We start from the raw sequence: 20,267 nt of genomic DNA on the forward strand, positions 1-20,267 counted from the left end.
GAGAGAGAGAGAGAGAGAGAGAGAGAGAGAGAGAGAGAGAGAGAGAGAGAGAGAGAGAGAGAGAGAGAGAGAGAGAGAGAGAGAGAGAGAGAGAGAGAGAGAGAGAGAGAGAGAGAGAGAGAGAGAGAGAGAGAGAGAGTGGACCTTAGTGCAAAATAAAAATTGTGTACACTACAACCATTTTCAATACTGAAGATGACATGAGGAGGAAGTAGTAGACACTTGCCAAAACAATAATTACTCCCAGTGAGGTCTAAAGCACTGAATCAGGGGGGTGCTGTGAACTTATCATTAACCTATATGTGACCTTACTGAATGTTTCCCTTTGTGTCTCACAACACAAGGAGGCAGTCACAGCCTGCCCTCTAAAGACAACTCTCTTCCTTCACGCAAAACTAAAAGCATCTAATTACACAAATACGCTTCATGCAAAATTTAAAATTATCATGGCAACTCCTACACCAGCCTCAGAGACCCCATCTGGGAAGGGAACCATAAATGTCCCCAGGTTGGACTGCTCTTCTGGTATCAACCATAAGTGTCTTGACACCCACCTTACCTTTTTCTTCAATAACTTCTGCAACATTTGCAGTCTTAGATCTAATTTTCAATCTGTAGAACACCACCTCTCCTCTACTAAACCTCATCTTCTTTTCCTCACTGAAACACAGGTGTCTGAGGCAACTGACAGTAGCCCCTTTTCTGTTCCCTCCTACTCTCTCTATCCTCATTTTCAACCCAAAACTGGATGTTGCATCTGTGTGCACAACAATTTAACCTGTTCTCATCCCTATGCTCCTGAATCTTCCACCATTTGGTTACAACTAAAGAGTCACTCTCAGACTAAATTTATCTCTGCTATATACTTCTCACCTAACTCCTCTGACTATAAGAAATTCTTTGACTAAATAACCTCCAAAGTGGAGCACATTCTGACTCTATTTCCTTTTGCGGAGATCTCCATTCTTGGAGACTTCAATGTTCACCACCAGCTTTGGCTTTCCTCTCCCTTCACTAACCATCCTAGTGAACTAGCCTTTAACTTTGCCATCCTCCATGACCTAGAGCAATTGGTGCAACACCCTACTTGCATTCCTCACCATCTTGGAGATACACCCAACATTCTTTACCTTTTCCTAACCTATAATCCTTTTGCTTATGCTGTTACCCTACCTCCTCTTTTGGGCTCCTTTGATCACAATCTCATATCTGTATTTTATCCTATCCCTCCAATCCCTCCTCAGGATCTCCCAAAGCAGAGGTGCCTCTGCCCTTTTGCCTCTGCTAGTTGGGGGGATCTGAGAAGTTATTTTGCCAATTTTCCTGCTGCTTCCATGTCAGAAACCAGTCTCAGTGTGCTGAGCGCATAAGAGAAGTGATAGTATCTGGCAAGGAGCATACATTCCTCACTCTTTCTCTCAACCCAAACCTTGCAAAAAACATCTCCGATAACTGCTTCTTCATCTTTCCCTCCTTTATTTCAACCTGATGGCACCACTGCTATCTTATCTATTTCTAAAGCTGAACTCTTCCCTCAAACCTTTGCTAAAAACTCTACCTTGGATGATTCAGGGCTTGTTCCTCCCTGTCCTCCACCCTCTGACTACTTCATGTTACCTATTAAAATTTCTCACTGATGTTTTCCATTCCCTTGCTGGTCTAAACACTCGGAAGGCTTATGGTCCTGACGGGATCCCTCCTATTGTTCTCCGAAACTGCACCTCTGTGCTTGCACTTTGCCTGATCAAACTTTTCAACTCTGTCTGTCAACATCTACCATTCCTTCTTGCTGGAAGTTTGCTTACATTCAGTCTGTTCCTAAAAAAGGTGACAATTATAATCCCTCAAACTACCATCCTATTGATTTAATTTCCTATCTAAAATTTTCTAGTCAATCCTCAACAGGAAGATTCTTAAACATTTATCACTTCACAACCTTCTATCTGATTGTCAGTATGGGTTCCATCAAGGCTGCTATATTGGTGATCTTCTGGATTTCCTTACTGAGTCTTGGTCATCCTCTTTTACAGATTTTGGAGAAACTTTTGATGTTGCCTTAGACATATAAAAAGCTTTTTATAGAGTCTGGCACAAAGCTTTGATTTCCATACTACCCTCCTATGGCTTCTATACTGCTCTCTGTAATTTCATCTCAAGTTTCCTTTCTGACCATTCTATTGCTGCTGTGGTAGATGGTCACTGTTCTCCTAAATCTATTAACAGTGGTGTTCCTCAGGGTTCTGTCCTGTCACCCACTCTTCCTATTATTCATCAATGATCTTCTAAACCAAACTTCTTGTACTATCCACTCCTATGCTGATGATACCACCCTGCACTTTCCAGGTCTTTTCATAGACGTCCAACCCTTCAGGAAGTAAACATTTCACGCAGGGAAGCCGCAGAACACCTGACTTTTGATCTCTAAAATTTCTGATTGGAGCAGAGTAAATTTAATATTGTTCAATGCCTCAAAAACTCAATTCCTCCATGTATCAACTTGACACAACCTTCCAGACAACTGTCCACTCTTCAATGACACTCAACTGTCCCCCTCTTCTACAATGAACATCCTTGGTCTGTCCTTTTACTTATAATCTAAGTTGGAAACTTCACATCTCATCTCTAGTTAAAACAGCTGCTATGAAGTTAAGTGTTCTGAGTCATCTCTACCAATTTTTCTCATCCCCCCCCCAAACTGCTAGCTCTGTACAGGAGCCTTATCCATCCATGTATGGAATATGCTTCACATGTATAGGGTGGGTTCCACTCATTTCTTTTAGATTGGGTGGAATCGAAAGCTTTTTGTCTTATCAACTCCACTTCTCTAACTGACTATCTTCAGCCTTTTTCTCATTGTTGCAATGTTGCATCTCTTGCTATCATATACCGCTATTTTCATGCTAACTGCTCTTCTGATCTTGCTAACTGTATATCTCACCTCCTCCCATGGCATCACTGGATAAGACTTTCTTCTTTCTCACACACCTATTCTGTCCACCTCTCTAATGCAAGAGTTAACCAGTATTCTCAATCATTCATCCCTTTCTCTGGTAAACTCTGGAACTCCTTGCCTGCTTCTGTATTTCCACTTTCCTATAACTTGAACTCTTTCAAGAGGGAGATTTAAAGACACTTATCCTGTATTTTTTACTATTACTTTTAACTTGTACAGGGAGTGACACCTGTGGGTTTTTTTTTTTTTTTTCTGGCCAGTGCCCCTCTTACATAAAAAAATAGAACTTTCAATGTTTCATTATTTTGAGGTTGGTGTTTATATACAATGGTATTTTGTGTAAAATTTTAAGGTCATTGTTTTTGTATCTGATATAGAATGGCCCATTTTTTTTTGTCTTTTTAGGATGATTTAAGTGCTGTATTATGTGCTGAAATATACAGTACTTCAAGTTTTCTTTTACTGCATTTTTTCCATTTAATTCTATTTCTATTCTATTTTCATTTAATTTTATGTCTAGGACACAACATAAACCCATAAAAAAATAAATAAATAAAAAAAAGGGGGGGCATTTTCAGATCTGGATTTTTTTTTTTAACATTAATTTGAATGGGATAAATTGCTTCCCAATCCAAACATTCCCAATTTGAACAACCCAAAAGAATCAATTAAGTTTGAATCATGAGGTACTACTGTATAAATAAATTTAACAGCTACATTATTCTTCTTTGCAAATGAAGATAGTTATGACTATCATAACTTCATTATTTTTCCTTGTAGGTGGAGAGATTTATGATTATCTCTACTTGATTATTTCTTTGTACATAGTTGTGACAACTATTATAGCTACATTACATACTTCTTTGTGCAAGTGGAAATGGATATGACTTAACAATTCCATTTCTTCTTTTCTAGATGTTTTATAGCTATTTTAATACCATGTCAGTGTTCTTCACAATGATATCTGTGGTGTGGCGTAGGGTTCTGTTCCAACACCCATTCTCTGTTAACCTGCACTCATAGGAGTGTTTTTTGTGTGCACATTCAGAAATACATGTTCTAGAAATAGCTACAATTCAATGGGACCTTGCACCTGAGATGCTGAATATGTAGACAATGCCAAACAGATACACAAGCCAGCAAGGATGCACATCCTTTATTGAGTGTAAAATGGCCATTTTACACTCAATCCTTCCTACTATTTGAGTTACTGTATAAATAAGCTCAGCTTTCTTCCATGCATCCTTCATCTACAAAATACGTGGACAGACAGAAATGCACATTGACATGGGATAGTAAAAAGAACTGGTATACTGTACAGACATTGAGCAGACTTACAAAAACACTCATTTGAAGGCAGCCTTAGACCTCAGTGATCTTAGTCAAACTCAGAATCCTAGCTCTTCTTATGTTGATTTTGATTAACTCATTTTGTAACATCATTAGCCAAATTATCATCTTAACAGGAATACAGCACTAAGTCACCCAGAAAATTACCAAACTGCCAAATTACTGATCTTTCAATAATTTCCAAATGAAGCAAAGCAAATGATATTCCAAATACAGGGAGGTCCCAATGATATGGTCAGTTAGCTTCCATTTGAATTGCTTGTATAGCAGATTCTCATATAACAAAACACATAACTAATGGCAAAAAAAGGCTCAGGTTAACTGAATATATAAAATGTACATAACACTCACCAATATACAGTTAATATGTCAAGGAGGATAACTTGCTCACCACTCTTGTGCCTATTAACAATTTCTACCTTCTTTATTGGTACTCTAGCTTGCCTAACCCTACTGCTAGGCCTCACAGCAGAATTCATTTGCCAAATGGAAGCATAGTTAGCACTTGAGAGGCAAAGTAAGCTACCATGTGGTCACTCACACATACAACACCACACCAAAGACAGCAAATGAAAGAACACAGCAGCAGTAACACTGTAACACATCCAAGAACTGATCAGTCACATAAAGTACTGTACGTATACTGTATTGTAAATATACTTGCAAGCAAAATGATGATAGAGTACAAGTATAATAACAAGGGTGGGAGTCTGAGAGGTACAGAGTTCAGTTAAAAAGAGAACTTTGAATGGTTTGAATGGTAAGTAGGACAAAGGAGGAGTGTGCAGTTCTCTTCAAGCACTCACAAACTTGTCTCTGTGCATCTTGATCATCATACATCACCATACACCCTGGATATGTTAGCAGGAGGGTGCAGAAAGGCATGCATTTTAAAACTTTGTATTTTTACTTGCCTAAGATTGAAGCTTGTATCATCAGATTTTTTGCACTCGTATAAAGAAAAATCTTAATTTACATATCTCATATCATCAATTTTTCATATAATAGATGCTCATATAATGGGACCTCCCTATTCCAAAAACTCAATTTCTAATCATTTACCTTTTTTTTATGTAGGAGGGACACTGACCAAGGGCAACAAAAATACATTAAAATAAAAAAATTTTTAAAAAGCCCACTGAGATGCCGGTCCCTGAATAGGGTCTGAAGAAGTAGTCAAAAATTGAAGGATAAGTGTCTTGAAGCCTCTTTCTTGAAGGAATTTAAGTCATAGGAAGATGGAAATACAAAAGCAGGCAGAGAATTCCTGAGTTTACCAGAGAAAGGGATGAATGATTAAGAATACTGGTTAACTCTTGTATTAGAGAGGTGGACAGAATAGATGTAAGAGAAAGAAAGTCTTGTGCAGCGAAGCCACAGGAGGAGGGGAGGCATGCAGTTAGCAAGATCAGAAGAGCAGTTAGCATGAAAATAGCAGTAGAAGATAGCTAGAGATGCAACATTGCAGCAATGAGAAAGAGGCTGAAGACAGTCCTTTAGAGGAGAGAAGTTGAAGAGACAAAAAGCTTTTGATTTCATCCAGTCTAAAAGAGTGGTATGAGTGGAATCCCTCCAGACGTGAACCAAACTCCATACCTGGACAGATAAGGCCCCTGTACAGAGTTAGCAGCTGAGGAGGTGAGAAAAACTGCAGAGACGTCTCAGAATGCCTAACTTCATAGAAGCTGTTTTTAGCTAGAGATGATGTGTGAAGTTTCAAGTTTAGATTGTAAAAAAGGACAGACCAAGGATGTTCAATGTAGAAGAGAGGCACAGTTGAGTGTCACTGAAGAAGAGGAGATAATTGTCTGGAAGGTTGAGTGGAGTTGATAGATGGAGGAATTGAGTTTTTGGGGCATTGAACAATACCAAGTTTGCTCTGCCCCAATATGAAATTTAAGAGAGATCAGACGTCTGGTGTTATGTGGCTTCCCTGCATGAAATGTTTACTTCCTGAAGGGTTGGACGTCTATGAAAAGACGTGGAAAAGTGCAGGGTGGTATCATCAGCGTAGGAGTGGATAGGACAAGAAGTTTGGTTTGAAGATCATTGATGAATAACAGGAAGAGAGTGGGTGACAGGACAGAACCCTGAGGAACACCACTGTTAACAGATATAGGATCTTGACAGAACCCATACTGGCAATCAGATAAAAGGTTGTGAAGTGATATATGCTTGAGAATCTTTCTGTTGAGGATAGATTGAAAACTTTAGATAGGCAGGAAATTAAAGCAATAGGATGATAGTTTGAAGGATTAGAACGGTCACCCTTCTTGGGAACAAGCTCAATGTAGGCAAACTTCCAGTATAAAGGAAAGATAGATGTTGACAGACAGAGTTGAAAGAGTTTGACTAGGCAAGGTGCAAGCACAAAGGTGCAGTTTCAGGGAACAATAGGAGGGACCCCATCAGGCCAATAAGCATTCCGGTGGTTTAGGCCAGCGAGGGCATAGAAAACATCATTGTGAATAACTTTAATAGGTAGCATGAAATAGTCAGAGAGCAGAGGAGAGGGAGTAACAAGCCCTGACTCGTCCAAGGTAGAGTTTTTAGCAAAGGTTTGAGTGAAGAGTTCAGCTTTAGAGATAGATGTGATAGCAGTGGTGCCATCTGGTTGAAATAAAGGAGGAAAAGAAGAAGAAGCAAAGTTACTGGAGATGTTTTTGGCTAGATGCCAAAAGTAACGAAAGGAGTTAGATCTTTGAAAGATTTTGACACTTTCTATTAATGAAGGAGTTTTTGGCTAGTTGAAGAACAGACTTGGCATGGTTCCAGGCAGAAATATAAAGTGCATGAGATTCTGGTGATGGAAGGCTCAAGCACCTTTAGTAGGCCACCTCTCTATCATATATAGCACAAGAACAGGCCGTGTTAAACCAAGGTTTGGAAGGTTTAGGTTGAGGAAAAGAATGAGGAATGTACGCCTCCATGCCAGACACTATCACCTCTGTTATGCACTCGGCACACAAAGACGGGTCTCTGACACGGAAGCAGTAGTCATTCCATTTAGTAGAAAAGAGATGCTGTTCTACAGATTGAAAATTAGATCTAAGACAGCGAATGTTGCAAAAGTTAATGAAGAAAAAGTTGAGGTGAGTGTCAAGACACTTATGGTTGATACCAGAAGAGCAGTCCAACCTGGGAACATTTGTGGTCCCCTTCCCAGATGGTTACTCCAAGGGGGTGTAGGAGTCACCATGATAATTTTTAATTTTGAGTGAAGGACTTGTGTGTAATTAGGTGCTTGTAGTTTTGTGTGAAGGAAGAGAGTTGTCTTTAGAGGGCAGGCTGTGACTGCCTCCTTGTGCAATGAGACACAAAGGGAAACATTCAGTGAAATCACAGCTGGGTTTAATGATAAGTTCACTGCACCCCCTGATCCAGTGCTTTAGATCTCACTAGTAGTAATTATTATTTTGGCAGGTGCCTACTGCCTCCTCCTCACAAAGAAATGCAATGTGGTATCTAGCTTATCTATTTAAAATCTGTTTTCATACCCTACATTAAAAAATCTCTGGTTATGTTGTGTTGTCTCCATTCACTCTTTCCCCTTCTAAGATACTGACTAAGCAGGGATCACATTAACTATGTATATAACCAAGTATGAAAGGGTACCACTTATACATTTCTTCTAATAATGGTGGAATCAAAAGTTGTTTTTCATGGTCCCCTCCTTAAACTAATTTTCAACAAAGTTGCATCTCTTGCTATTATCTATACATGTATTATTTTCATGGTTACAACTATGGTTAACTTTCTGTAGAACTGCCTTATTCTGCTTTAACACCTTCCTATGATTTAAACCCTTTTAAAGAATAAGCATCAAAACAAGTAATGATTTTGCTATTTTTTCAGACCCTTGAATTTTGGAACTGCCTGCCAACCTCAACTTCTATGCAACTCTACCCTGAACTTTTCCTTCAAAATAGCAACATGGCCTGCTAATTGGCTGGTTGTTGATCCATGTTCTGCTCTCTTCACCCAGCAAGAGGAGTACTATCTCACCCGCTCAAGCTAACTGTGGACAGCATCTAGAGGTGCACACTAATGCATTACTAAAAATGAGTTATCTTTTTCCACTGTTGTATGCAACTTAAAATTCAATTTTGAAGTACTACTGTAGATTCTTTCCTTATGTAAAGCACAATTTTACTCATGAGAGGCTGTGATTATGTGACTCATTTTTTTAGCTCAGAAATAAAATACCTTACACTGGCAACATTGCATGGAGCTGTATCGTCATCAAGCATCTCAGCCCTAAATAATATCCTCCCATTAAGGCATTAAGATCAGGTCAAAATCTGATTCTTCTCCAAGAGAAAAGTCAATAGTCACAAAAGCTTTTTGAATACAGTCAGTCAACATGACAGACCTAAATGAGGCTTCATACAAAACCTGAACACCAATATAGAAACACCATTATGAAGAAATAGCAAACCTGCACTTCATAAAGATTGCAAACAAAAAATACAGTTCCGTTCCTTATAAGTATATTTTTTAAACTACTATATGACAATGAAATATAACTATCCTATTTCTTAAGATTATGCTCATGACATATGATTATCAGACACACATCCACTGTTACAATTATTATATAAAAAGTTCTTGTGTGATTGTACATCCATATGTATGGCATCTTCCTGTAGTGATTCAGTGCAAAGGTGGCAGCTGAAGGACATGGTTATATAAACAGTACTCTCTTAAGTTTCATGTTTGTTTTCTTACAAAGGCATAGCACTAAACTTAGGAATCACAAAACTCAGGAATTGAAAACAATGAAAAACACTTATTTATTCTAGATGCATGGCCTAGAATTGTGTGATTGTGTGTGCTCAGTCCTCACATCCACCATGACAGAGTGGTGTAGCACCGCCACATCTACAAGTAGAACTGTGCTAGTGTGTCTGTTTTGTCCTCCCATCAGGTATGACATGGTTGTGCAGCGCTGCCACTTCTAGAACTGTTTGTGTGTTTTGATCTCCCATCTGGTGTGATGTGGTGGTGCAGCTCTGCCACATCTGTTCCCTCCTACTTTCTCTGTCCTCATTTTCGATCCAAGGCTGGATGTTGCATCTATGTGCAAAATGACTTGACCTGCTCTCATGCCCACACTCTTGAATCTTCCGAGTTTTCCACCATCTGGCTATGACTACAGTGTCACTCACAAACTAAATTTATCTGTGCTGTATACCTCTCACCTAATTCCTCTGACTATAAGAAATTCTTTGATTACTTAACTTACAAAGTGGAGCACATTCTGACCCTCTTCCCTTTTGCAGAGATCTCCATTCTTGGAGACTTCAATGTTCACCACCAGCTTTGGCTTTCCTCTCCCTTCACTGACCATCCTGGTGAACTAGCCTTCAACTTTGCTGTCCTCCACAACCTAACCCTACTATCATATTCCTATCTTGGAGATACACCCAACATTCTTGACCTTTTCCTAACCTCTAATCCTTCTGCTTATGCTGTTATCCGTTCTTCTACAATGGGCTCCTCTGATCACAATCTCATATCTGTATCTTGTTCTATCTTTCCAATCCCTTCCCAGGATCCCCCAAAGCAGAGGTGCCTCTGGCATTTTGCCTCTGCAGGTTGGGGGACCTGAGAAGATATTTTGCTGATTTTCCTTGGAATGACTACTGCTTCTGTGTCAGAGACCCATCTCTTTGTGCTGAGCGCATAACAGGTGATAATGTCTGGCATGAAGGCATACATTCCTCACTCTTTTTCTCAACTAAACCTTCCAAACCCTGGTTTAACACAGCCTGTTCTTGTGCTATACATGATAGAGAGGTACTTGAGCCTTCCAACACCAGAATTTCATGTGCTTTATATTTTTGCCCAGAACTATGCAAAGTCTGTTCTCCAACTAGCCAAAAACTCCTTCATTAATAGTGTCAAAATCTTTCAAGCTTTAACTCCCCTCATGATTTCCGGTACCTAGCCAGAAACATCTCCAATAACTGTTTCTTCTTTCCCTCCTTTATTTCAACCAGATGGCACCACTGCTATCACATCTATCTCTAAAGCTGAACTCTTCACTCAAACAATTGCTAAGAACTCTACCTTGGATGATTTAGGGCTTGTTTCTCCCTCTCCTCCACCTTCTGACTACTCCATACTACCTATTAAAATTCTTTACAATGATGATTTCCATGTCCTCACTTTCCTAAACTGTCAAAAGGCTTATGGACCTGATGGGGTCCCTCCTACTGTTCTCCAAAACTGTCTCCGTGCTTGCACCTTGTCTAGTCAAACTCTTTCAATTCTGTCTGTCAATATCTACCTTTCCTTCCTGATGGAAGTTTGCCTACATTCAGCCTGTTCCTAAAATGATTGAACATTCTAATCCTTCAAACTACTGTCTTATTGCTTTAATTTCCTGTTTATCTAAAGTTTTTGAATCTATCCTCAACAGGAAGATTCTTAAACCTCTATCACTTCACAACCTTCTATCTGATTGCCAATATGGGTTCTGTCAAGGCCACTCCAATGGTGATCTGGCTTTCCTTACTGAGTCTTGGTCATCCTCTTTTAGAGATTTTGGTGAGACTTTTCCTGTTGCCTTAGACATATCAAAAGCTTTTGATAAAGTCTGGCACAAAGCTTTCATTTCCAAACTACCCTCCTACAGCTTCTATCCTTCTCTCTGTAACTTCATTTTAAGTTTCCTCTCTGACCATTCATTGCTGCTGTGGTAGACAGTCACTGTTCTTCTAAATCTATTAACAGTGGTGTTCCTCAGGGTTCTGTCCTGTCATCCACTCTCCCTATTATTTATGAATGATCTTCTAAACCAGGGATTCCCAACCTGGAGTACATGTACCCCCAGTGGTACATTTGCACTTTTCAGGGAGTGCATTAGATCTCAGAGGATAACCACTGTTGTGTAACACATGGTGTTGTAATCTGCAATCAGATTGCAGATTGCAGATTTTTTTTCCAATTTCCTCATTTTAGTAAGGAAAACTTTCATCTAAATCTATCAAGAGTAGGGTGAACACCATTTCACTCTCACTGTTATGGAAATAACCATGGGCCTGAAAGGATTAGGCACAGGATGTAATGATCATTACAAATAATTATAAGAAAGATATGTATGTGATGGATCACGATATTTAATAAATTACTTGAATTTAGTTTATTGATGTTGTCACCTTTAATATTCATATGTAGTTTACACATAGGTACAAATTTCATAATAAAATGATACCAAAATATCACAGTTCCATCTTTTTTATTATAAAAATGTCCAAGCAGTACAGAGGAACAAAAAGGTTGGGAACCCTTGTTCTAAACCAAACTTCTTGTCCTTTCCACTCCTACACTGATGATACCACCCTGCACTTTTCCATGGTTTTTCATAGACGTCTAACCCTTCAGGAAGTAAACAGTTTATGCTGGAGAAAGCAAACAACAGCTGACTTCTGATCTCTCAAAAATTTCTTATTGGGGAAGAGCAAACTTAATATTGTTCAGTGCCTCAAAAACTCAATTCCTCCATGTATCAACTAACAACAACTTTCCAGACAACTATCCCCTCTTCTTCAATGACACTCAACTGTCCCCCTCTTCTACACTGAACACCCTCAGTCTGTTCTTTACTTATAATCTAAACTGGAAACTTCACATCTCATGTCTTGCTTAAACATCTTCTATGAAGTCAGGCATTCTGAAATGTCTCCGCCAGTTTTTCTTATCCTTCCAGCTGCTAAGTCTGTATGGGGGCCTTATCCATCTATGTATGGAGTAGGAGGTTCCACTCATACCGCTCTTCTAGACAGGGTGAAATCAAAAACTTTTTGTCTCATCAACCCCTCTCCTCTAATTGACTGTCTTCAGCCTTTTTCTCATCACCACAATGTTGCATCTCTTGCTATCTTCTACCACTAATTTCATGCTAACCACTCTTTTGATCTTGCTAACTGCATGCCTCCCCTCCTCCTGCAACCTTGCTGCACAAGACTTTCTTCTTTCTCTCACCCCTATTCTGTTCACCTCTCTAATGCAAGAGTTAACCAGTATTCTTAATCATTCATCTCTTTCTCTGGCAAACTCTGGAACTCCTTGCTTGCTTCTGTATTTCCATCTTCCTATAACTTGAACTCCTTCAAGTGGAAAGTTTCAAGACACTTATTCTTCAATATTTAACTACCACTTTGAACCTATTTGGAGACTGGCATCTCAGTGGGCCTTTTTTTTTTTTTTTTATTTGATTTTTGTTGCCCTTAGCTGGTGCCCCTCCTACATCAAAAAAAAAAAAAAAAAATCTAGACCTGTGTGTGTTTTGCCCTCACATCTGGGCTGCATTCAGTACCACAACTCAGGCGGCCTGGGTAACCAGAGTTGCCTGAGTAGCTCAACTGAATGGTTTTTGGGCACCTCCCAGGATACTGTAAACAAATCATCAATGGAAACAGCCACATTCTACCCAATTAGGTATGTAGCAGTAAACATATGGCTAACACTTATCCACTTGGTGATTTGTATTACTTGCTGTCCTCAGTGATGAGATTTTTGGTGAAGATCCATTACTGATATCATTCATTACCGGTAAAAGTGGCTAAAGCCACTTTGGCAGGCAAGGACCAGAGGCAGTTATAACCATTTTGTAATTTTAATGCTACATTTAGGTACTTTTGTCAATTTTGTAGTTCAGTCTTTGGTAATACTGCCTGCAAGCTAGTTAGGCTAATTTCTCCATCTCTGCTCTGCTCTCACAATGTCCAAATGCAGTGATAGTGATACTGATGAAAATGATTTCCTGCCCTCTCCCTCCCACCCTAGGACCTCAACACCACACACATTACCTGCTCGCACTCAACTATTTGCTACACATCTTAGTGAAAGTGCAACTGGGCAAGAACTCAATAAAACTGTTTAGCATGCATGAAGAGAGTAAGCCATATCCAGTCAAGTGAAACAGACACAAGGCAGGCAAATGACTCACTCCCTTCAAAAGTCTCTCTTCAGCTTGCTATCTCTCCATAACCACAACACATAGTGACATCTGGATGGCATCATTAGAAAGAGAAAGACAAAATCTATTTCACTTGCTCTTCCATTCCAGCCAAAACTCCAATACTATGAAAATCATGGGTGTATTGTAATCTCTCTCTCTCTCTCTCTCTCTCTCTCTCTCTCTCTCTCTCTCTCTCTCTCTCTCTCTCTCTCTCTCTCTCTCTCTCTCTCTCTCTCGTTATAAAATCATTTGTGCCAATGAAATTTCAATTATCACTAATAATTTCAAAAAAATTTTGTTCTCCCAAACACATTATCCTAGCATCATTCTAGATATTGTAGATTATCACACACAGCCTCATAAAGCCATCAGATCTGTTGTCATCATGAAGCAGGAAGTGTGAACACAAGCCAAAGCAAAGCTGGCCATGAGGTACATTATGGTCCATTCGGCTAAGACTTGTCCTTCCAGAGCCAGGGTTGAATCCTTATCACATCCACCTTCCTTTTTTTTCTTTTTCTTTTTAATATATGCAAGAGTGCCAATGCCCAAGGGCACCAAAAATTTGGAAAAAGGCCCATTTGAGTTCCTGTTCCCAAAGTTAGCCAAATTAGATAATCAAATATCGAAGGATGAGTGTCTTGCAACTTTGCTCTCGAAAGAGATCAAGTCATAGAAATATAGAAATAACAGAAGCAAGCAGAGAGTTCCAGAGTTTACTAAAGGGATGAATTACTGAGAATGCTAGTTAATTCTTGCATTAGAGAGGTGAATAGAATAAAGGTGAGAGAAGAGAAAAATCTTGTGCAGCAAGGACATGGGAGGAGGTGAGGCATGCAGCTTGCAAGATCATTAGAGCAGTTAGCATGAAAACAGCAGTAGAATATAGCAAGAGATGCAACGTTGTGACAAGAGAGAGGATGAAGACAAAGAAAAGTTGATATGACAATGTGCTTTTGATTCCACCCAGTCTAAAAGATTAGTATGAGTGGAACTCCCACATACATGTGAAGTGTACTCCATACATGGATCTCTCTAATGCAAGATTTAACCAGTATTCCCAATCATTCATCCCTTGCCTGCTTCTGTATTTCCACCTTCCTATGACTTGAACTCCTTCAAGAGGGGGGTTTCAAGACACTTATCCTTCAATTTTTTACCACCACTTCGGCCTCTATTCAGGACCAGCATCTCAGTGGGCTTTTTTTTTATTAGATTTTTGTTGCCCTTGGCCAGTGTCCTTCCTATATAAAAAAAAAAAACCGAGTTAGCAGCCTGGAGATAGGTGAGAAAAACTGGCAGTGACTCAGAATACCTAACATCATAGTCATTTTACTTAGAGATAATGTGAAGTTTCCAGTTGACATTGTTAGTAAAGGAGAAACCAACAACGTTCAGTATAGGAGAGGGGGACAACTGAGTGTCACTGAAGAGGAAGGGATGTCTATCTGAAAGGTTGTGTTGAGCTGACAGATAAAGGAACCAAGTTTTTGAGGCATTGAACAATATTAAGTTTGCTCTTCCCCAATCAGAAATTTTTGAGAGATCTGAAGTCAGGCATTCTGTGGCTTCCCTGCGTGAGCTGTTTAATTCCTGAAGTCAGACATCTATGAAAAGACATGGAAAAGTGCATGTTGGTATCATCAGCATAGCAGTGGATATGACAAGAAGTTTGGTTTAGATCACTGATGAATAACAGGAAGAGAGTGATTGACAGGACAGAACCTTGAGGAACACCACTGTTAATAGATTTAGAAGAAAAGCGACCATTTACCACAGCAGCAATAGAATGGTCAGAGAGGAAACTTGAGATAAAGTTACAGAGAGAAGGATAGAAGCTGTAGGAGGGTAGTTCAGAAATCAAAGCTCTGTGCCATAGCAAATGCTATTCATATATCTAAGGCAACAGCAAAAGTTTCACCAAACTTCCTAAAAGAGGATGACCAAGACCAAGTAAGGAAAGCCAGATCACCAGGCAGCAGCTAAAGGTGAGAAGGGAGAAGTGCTCTGTTGTGACAGTGTTTCCATCATTGACTCTGCCTCTTATTGCAGTTCCAACAATGAAAGACGGGGAGACACACACACTGCATCACCATCTGTACAATGAAAGACAGGGCAACACACACACTGCATCATCATCTGTACAATGAAAGACAGGGCAACACACACACACACACACACACACACACACACACACACACCATCTGTACAATGAAAGACAGGGCAACACACACACACACACACACACACACACACACACACACACGCTATCAGGCCTACACATGGAAGTCCCTTTTTAAACAATGCCTGCCTGTGTAGTAGTAGTAATAGTAGTAAACAAGAACACAAGAGTTGGTGCAGGAAGTCATCATCCTTACATGTGCCAGTCTCTATATGGAACATGCCGGCCTGTGTAGTAGTAGTAGTAGTAGTAGTAGTAGTAGTAGTAGTAGTAGTAGTAGTAGTAGTAGTAGTAGTAGTAGTAGTAGCAGTAGTAGTAGTAGTAGTCAGGTCCACGGCGGGAGCGGGGTAAGCCGGTGCATTGCACTGGGACCCATGGGATCTTAGGGGAGCCCAAAGGTAGAGAAGGTCCCCCCGTCTCTACCTTTACCTACTGGCTGCAGGGGTGGGGCCCTAAACTATTCCTGCAACGGCACATTTCAGTTCTGCCGGTGGCTCTGGTGATAGTAGTAGTAGTGGCTTCCTAGGCGGGTTATGACAGACGTTCCCACTGCCCCACACAATCCAGCTCAGGATTTATTTACCCAGATGGTACATGTTGAGTGAACTTCTTGATACAGAATTCATCAGATATATTTTTAGACCGTCCAGGTATCTTCTTTGTCTCCGACCTTATAAAGAATGCCTTACAGAATGACATAGAAAGGATAAATCCACTTACCCCGAAATTGAGGTGATCATAACACTTAGACATCTTGCTGCTGGGAAAAGCTACTGGAAAATGCAGTTGTGCAGTAGTGATAGCCTTGGGGATCGAGAGAATCTTCTTGTTGTTGTTGTTAGGACTGAACGTTGTTGTTGTTGATGATGTTGTTGTTAAGGGCCGTGACGATTAAAAGGCTGCACGTCGAGAGCCATCCTTGCCACCAAACCATTTGAAAACTTTGTTTAGTATTTACATTAAGACGCTCCTAGAGGATCACATTTACTGCTTCATCAGCGGAGGAAGATGACTTAATCTGCAGAAAGGCATAATTACGGTTTCTATATAGCTTCAGAAAGGTTTCAGAATGGCTTCACCAGCGACTGAAGAAAAAGGCTTCATAAAGGCTTCAGAACAGTTTCATTCTACATAGCTTCAGAAAGATCACGTGCACAACTTTAACCGCTTCACTATTGAGAAAGGACGACCGGTCATGAATTCTGTTGGAAGACTTTAAAATAAGGGACTATACGGATAGTTCACCACGCGTTTGTTTTTCCCTACAATGCATCGCGCCATATATCCGTGACGTCACATCTGTAAACAAAACTGTAACAGGAAAGACCCCGCCGGTTTCATGCCAAATCGCTCCCGGGCCAAAATTTCTCTTGGGAACAATTTGGACCCGCGAGTGATTTTACACGAAGAGAGCAAAATCGCTCCCACCGTCAAAATGGGGAGTTTTCAGAACTAGTGGTTGTCACTAGGTGGCAGCACAGACACAAACTCGACTCATGCAATATCAGATATACCTATAGTGTTATTCTATGTACATGAAGATGCAATGGGCTTATATAATATATTTTTTTCTACGTAATCCCTTCTAAGTAGTAACACAAGTAAAATCAAAATCTTTTCATGAACAAATGTATATAAGTTGATTTTCTAGTGAATCGGCATTTAGATTTATTTGGTCATCTTAAGATTTCCAAATGAATACACTCTTGATTGGAAACGTCTTAATCTAGACGACAGTAAACATAAAGGCAACATATCTGTGACAGTCAAAAGTCCAAATTACATAGATCTCCTTCCTAGTTTATGGAAACGGCAATTTTAATAAAAAAAAAAAAATGGCAACTCGAGTGTCCTGGCGATAGTAATGCTGTATCTCTAACCAAAACAAACACCTGACTCGGCCGCGCTGGTTGAACTTAAGAAATACGTTGTTGGACAAGAAGTTGAATGTTGCTGCGGTGCCCATCTCCACTACGCCCTAAGCAATGGATTACGGTAGCTGGACACTACAGCAGCAGCAGGATCGCCTGAGAGATGTTTGTTTTGGTTCTCGATTACTTTGCCTTGTCGCTCGCTTCGTGAGAGGGATGCTAAAATCCCAAAAAAAAAAAAAAAAAAAATTATATCACGATGTTACTGAGTAGGTTGTCATACTATATAGTACAGTGTGATTTTTCTATTTATTTATTTATTTTTTCATTGTCCAAATCAATAGTTTTTATACTTGTAATATGCTTTATTTAAGATAATGCTAGCAGTTTACTCGATAATCACACAAAAAAAAATAATTAATTTGACCACATTCTCTCAATATTATCCATACCGGATATTGAAAAGTCGATACATCATTTCAATAGTATCATGATGATCAATGTTCTATGCATCTTTATACGCACCTGGGATTTACTACAACAATATTTTAGCCCTCTTTCCTACAGTTAGATGAACAGCAACGACATCTAGCGGTTTAGTTCCGAAATCTCCTCATTGCTTCCGAGAACAATTTCAAGGGAAATCAACTACTGAATAAAATTTTGTTTACTGCATGAAGTTTTATTGACAGATTACTGTTGCTTCGTTGTCTGTGAAATATGTTACAACAGAAATGGAACAAGTAAACTTGTGAAAGAGTAAAGTCTTACCACTATGTTTTATATTTATGTATTTTATGCATTAACATCGTTACGGAGTTTTATTGACAATTTTATTGCGGGGACGGCCGGCGAGGTGGCGCACCAGCGGGAGGCGGCAGGGCGGGAAGTGGTGTCCGAGCTGGCAGCTTCGGGCGGGACGGGAGGTAGTGCACGAGCGGGCGGAGTTGGAGCGATTCGGGAGGTGATACGAGTACACCAGCGGGCGGCGCGGGGCGGGACGGGAGGTGGTGTACGAGCGGGCAGCGGCGGGAGGTGATGTCCGAGCGGTTGGCGTCGGGAGGTGATGTCCGAGCGGGCAGCGGCGGGCCGTGGGAGGAGGGTGATGCTCGAGCGCACGGCGTCGGACGGAGCGGGTCAGGCGCGCTGCGGGGACGGGCGGCGTCGGCGACCAGCGACCAGCGGGCGTCGGCGGGGCGTGAGGTGATGCACCAGCGGGCGGGAGGTTGGTGTCCGAGCGGGCGGCGTCGGGCGGGGCAGGAGGTGGTGCCGGAGCGGACGGCGTCGGGCGGGACGGGGCACATCACACCACAGCTGCGAGGGGGAGTCCGGGATGCGACACCAAAACCTCGCAGCGAGGCCGCGGGAGGAGGGGAGGCATGCAGTTAGCAAGATCAGAAGAGCAGTTACCATGAAAATAGCGGTAGAAGACAGCTAGAGATGCAGCATTGCGGCGGTGAGAGAGAGGCTGAAGACAGTCAGTTAGAGGAGAGGAGTTGATGAGACGAAAAGCTTTTGATTCCACCCTGTCTAGAAGAGCAGTATGAGTGGGACCCCCTAGACATGTGAAACATACTCCATACATGGACGGATAAGGCCCTTGTACAGAATTAGCAGCCGGGGGGATGAGAAAAACTGGCGGAGACGTCTCAGAACACCTAACTTCATAGAAGCTGTTTTAGCTAGAGATGAGATGTTTCCACTTCAGATTATAAGTAAAGGACAGACCGAGGATGTTCAGTGTAGAAGAGGGGAACAGTTGAGTGTCATTGAAGAAGAAGGGATAGTTGTCTGGAAGGTTGTGTCGAGTTGATAGATGGAGGAATTGAGTTTTTGAGGCATTGAACAATACCAAGTTTGCTCTGCCCCAATCAGAAATTTTAGAAAGATCAGAAGTCTAGCGTTTTGTGGCCTCCCTGCATGAAATGTTTACCTCCTGAAGGGTTGGACGTCTATGAAAAGACGTGGAAAAGTGCAGGGTTGTATCATCAGCATAGGAATGGATAGGACAAGAAGTTTGGTTTAGATCATTAATGAATAATAAGAAGAGAGTAGACAGGACAGGACAGAACCCTAAGGAACACCACTGTTAATAGGTTTAGGTGAAGAACAGTAACCGTCTACCACAGCAGCAATAGAACGGTCAGAAAGGAAACTTGAGATGAAGTTACAGAGAGAAGGATAGAAACCGTAGGAGGGTAGTTTGGAAATCAAAGCTTTGTGCCAGACTCTATCAAAAGCTTTTGATATGTACAAGGCAACAGCAAAAGATTCACCATAATCTCTAAAAGAGGATGACCAAGACTCAGTAAGGAAAGCCAGAAGATCACCAGTAGAGCGGCCTTGACGAAACCCATACTGTCGATCAGATATAAGGTTGTGAAGTGATAGATGTTTAAGAATTTTACTGTTGAGGATAGATTAAAAAACTTTAGGTAGGCAGGAAATTAAAGCAATAGGACGGTAGTTTGAGGGACTAGAACGTTCACCCTTTTTAGGAACAGGCTGAATGTAAGCAAACTCCCAGCAAGAAGGAAAGGTAGATGTTGACAGACAGAGCTGAAAGAGTTTGACTAGGCAAGGTGCAAGCACGGAGACACAGTTTCGGAGAACAATAGGAGGGACCCTATCAGGTCCATAAGCCTTCCGAGGGTATAGGCTAGCAAGGGCATGAAAAACATCATCGCGAAGAACTTTAATAGGTAACATGAAGTAGTCAGAGGGTGAAGTAGAGGGAGGAACAAGCCGAGAATCGTCCAAGGCAGAGTTTTTTAGCAAAGGTTTGAGCGAAGAGTTCAGCTTTAGAAATAGATGTGATAGCAGTGGTGCCATCTGGTTAAAATGAAGGAAGGAAAGAAGAAGCAAAGTTACTGGAGATATTTTTGCTAGATACCAGAAGTCACGAGGGGAGTTAGATCTTGAAAAATTTTAACACTTTCTCTT

At 40.8% G+C, this 20,267-nt stretch overlaps 1 protein-coding gene across 1 annotated transcript in view; it reads left to right on the top strand.

The window, feature by feature from the left end:
* LOC135104511 (uncharacterized) overlaps positions 1–11,405 on the top strand; it is a 47,857-nt gene extending 36,452 nt beyond the window's left edge. The window contains exon 24 of the mRNA XM_064012085.1: positions 8,159–11,405. Within this exon, the coding sequence (XP_063868155.1) occupies positions 8,159–8,248 (90 nt within the window). The 3' untranslated portion in view covers positions 8,249–11,405. The remainder of the gene's footprint in view (positions 1–8,158) is intronic.
* Positions 11,406–20,267: the final 8,862 nt, after the last annotated feature.

This window comes from Scylla paramamosain, chromosome 10 (assembly GCF_035594125.1).
Source record: "Scylla paramamosain isolate STU-SP2022 chromosome 10, ASM3559412v1, whole genome shotgun sequence".
In the NCBI taxonomy this organism is placed as follows: domain Eukaryota; kingdom Metazoa; phylum Arthropoda; class Malacostraca; order Decapoda; family Portunidae; genus Scylla; species Scylla paramamosain.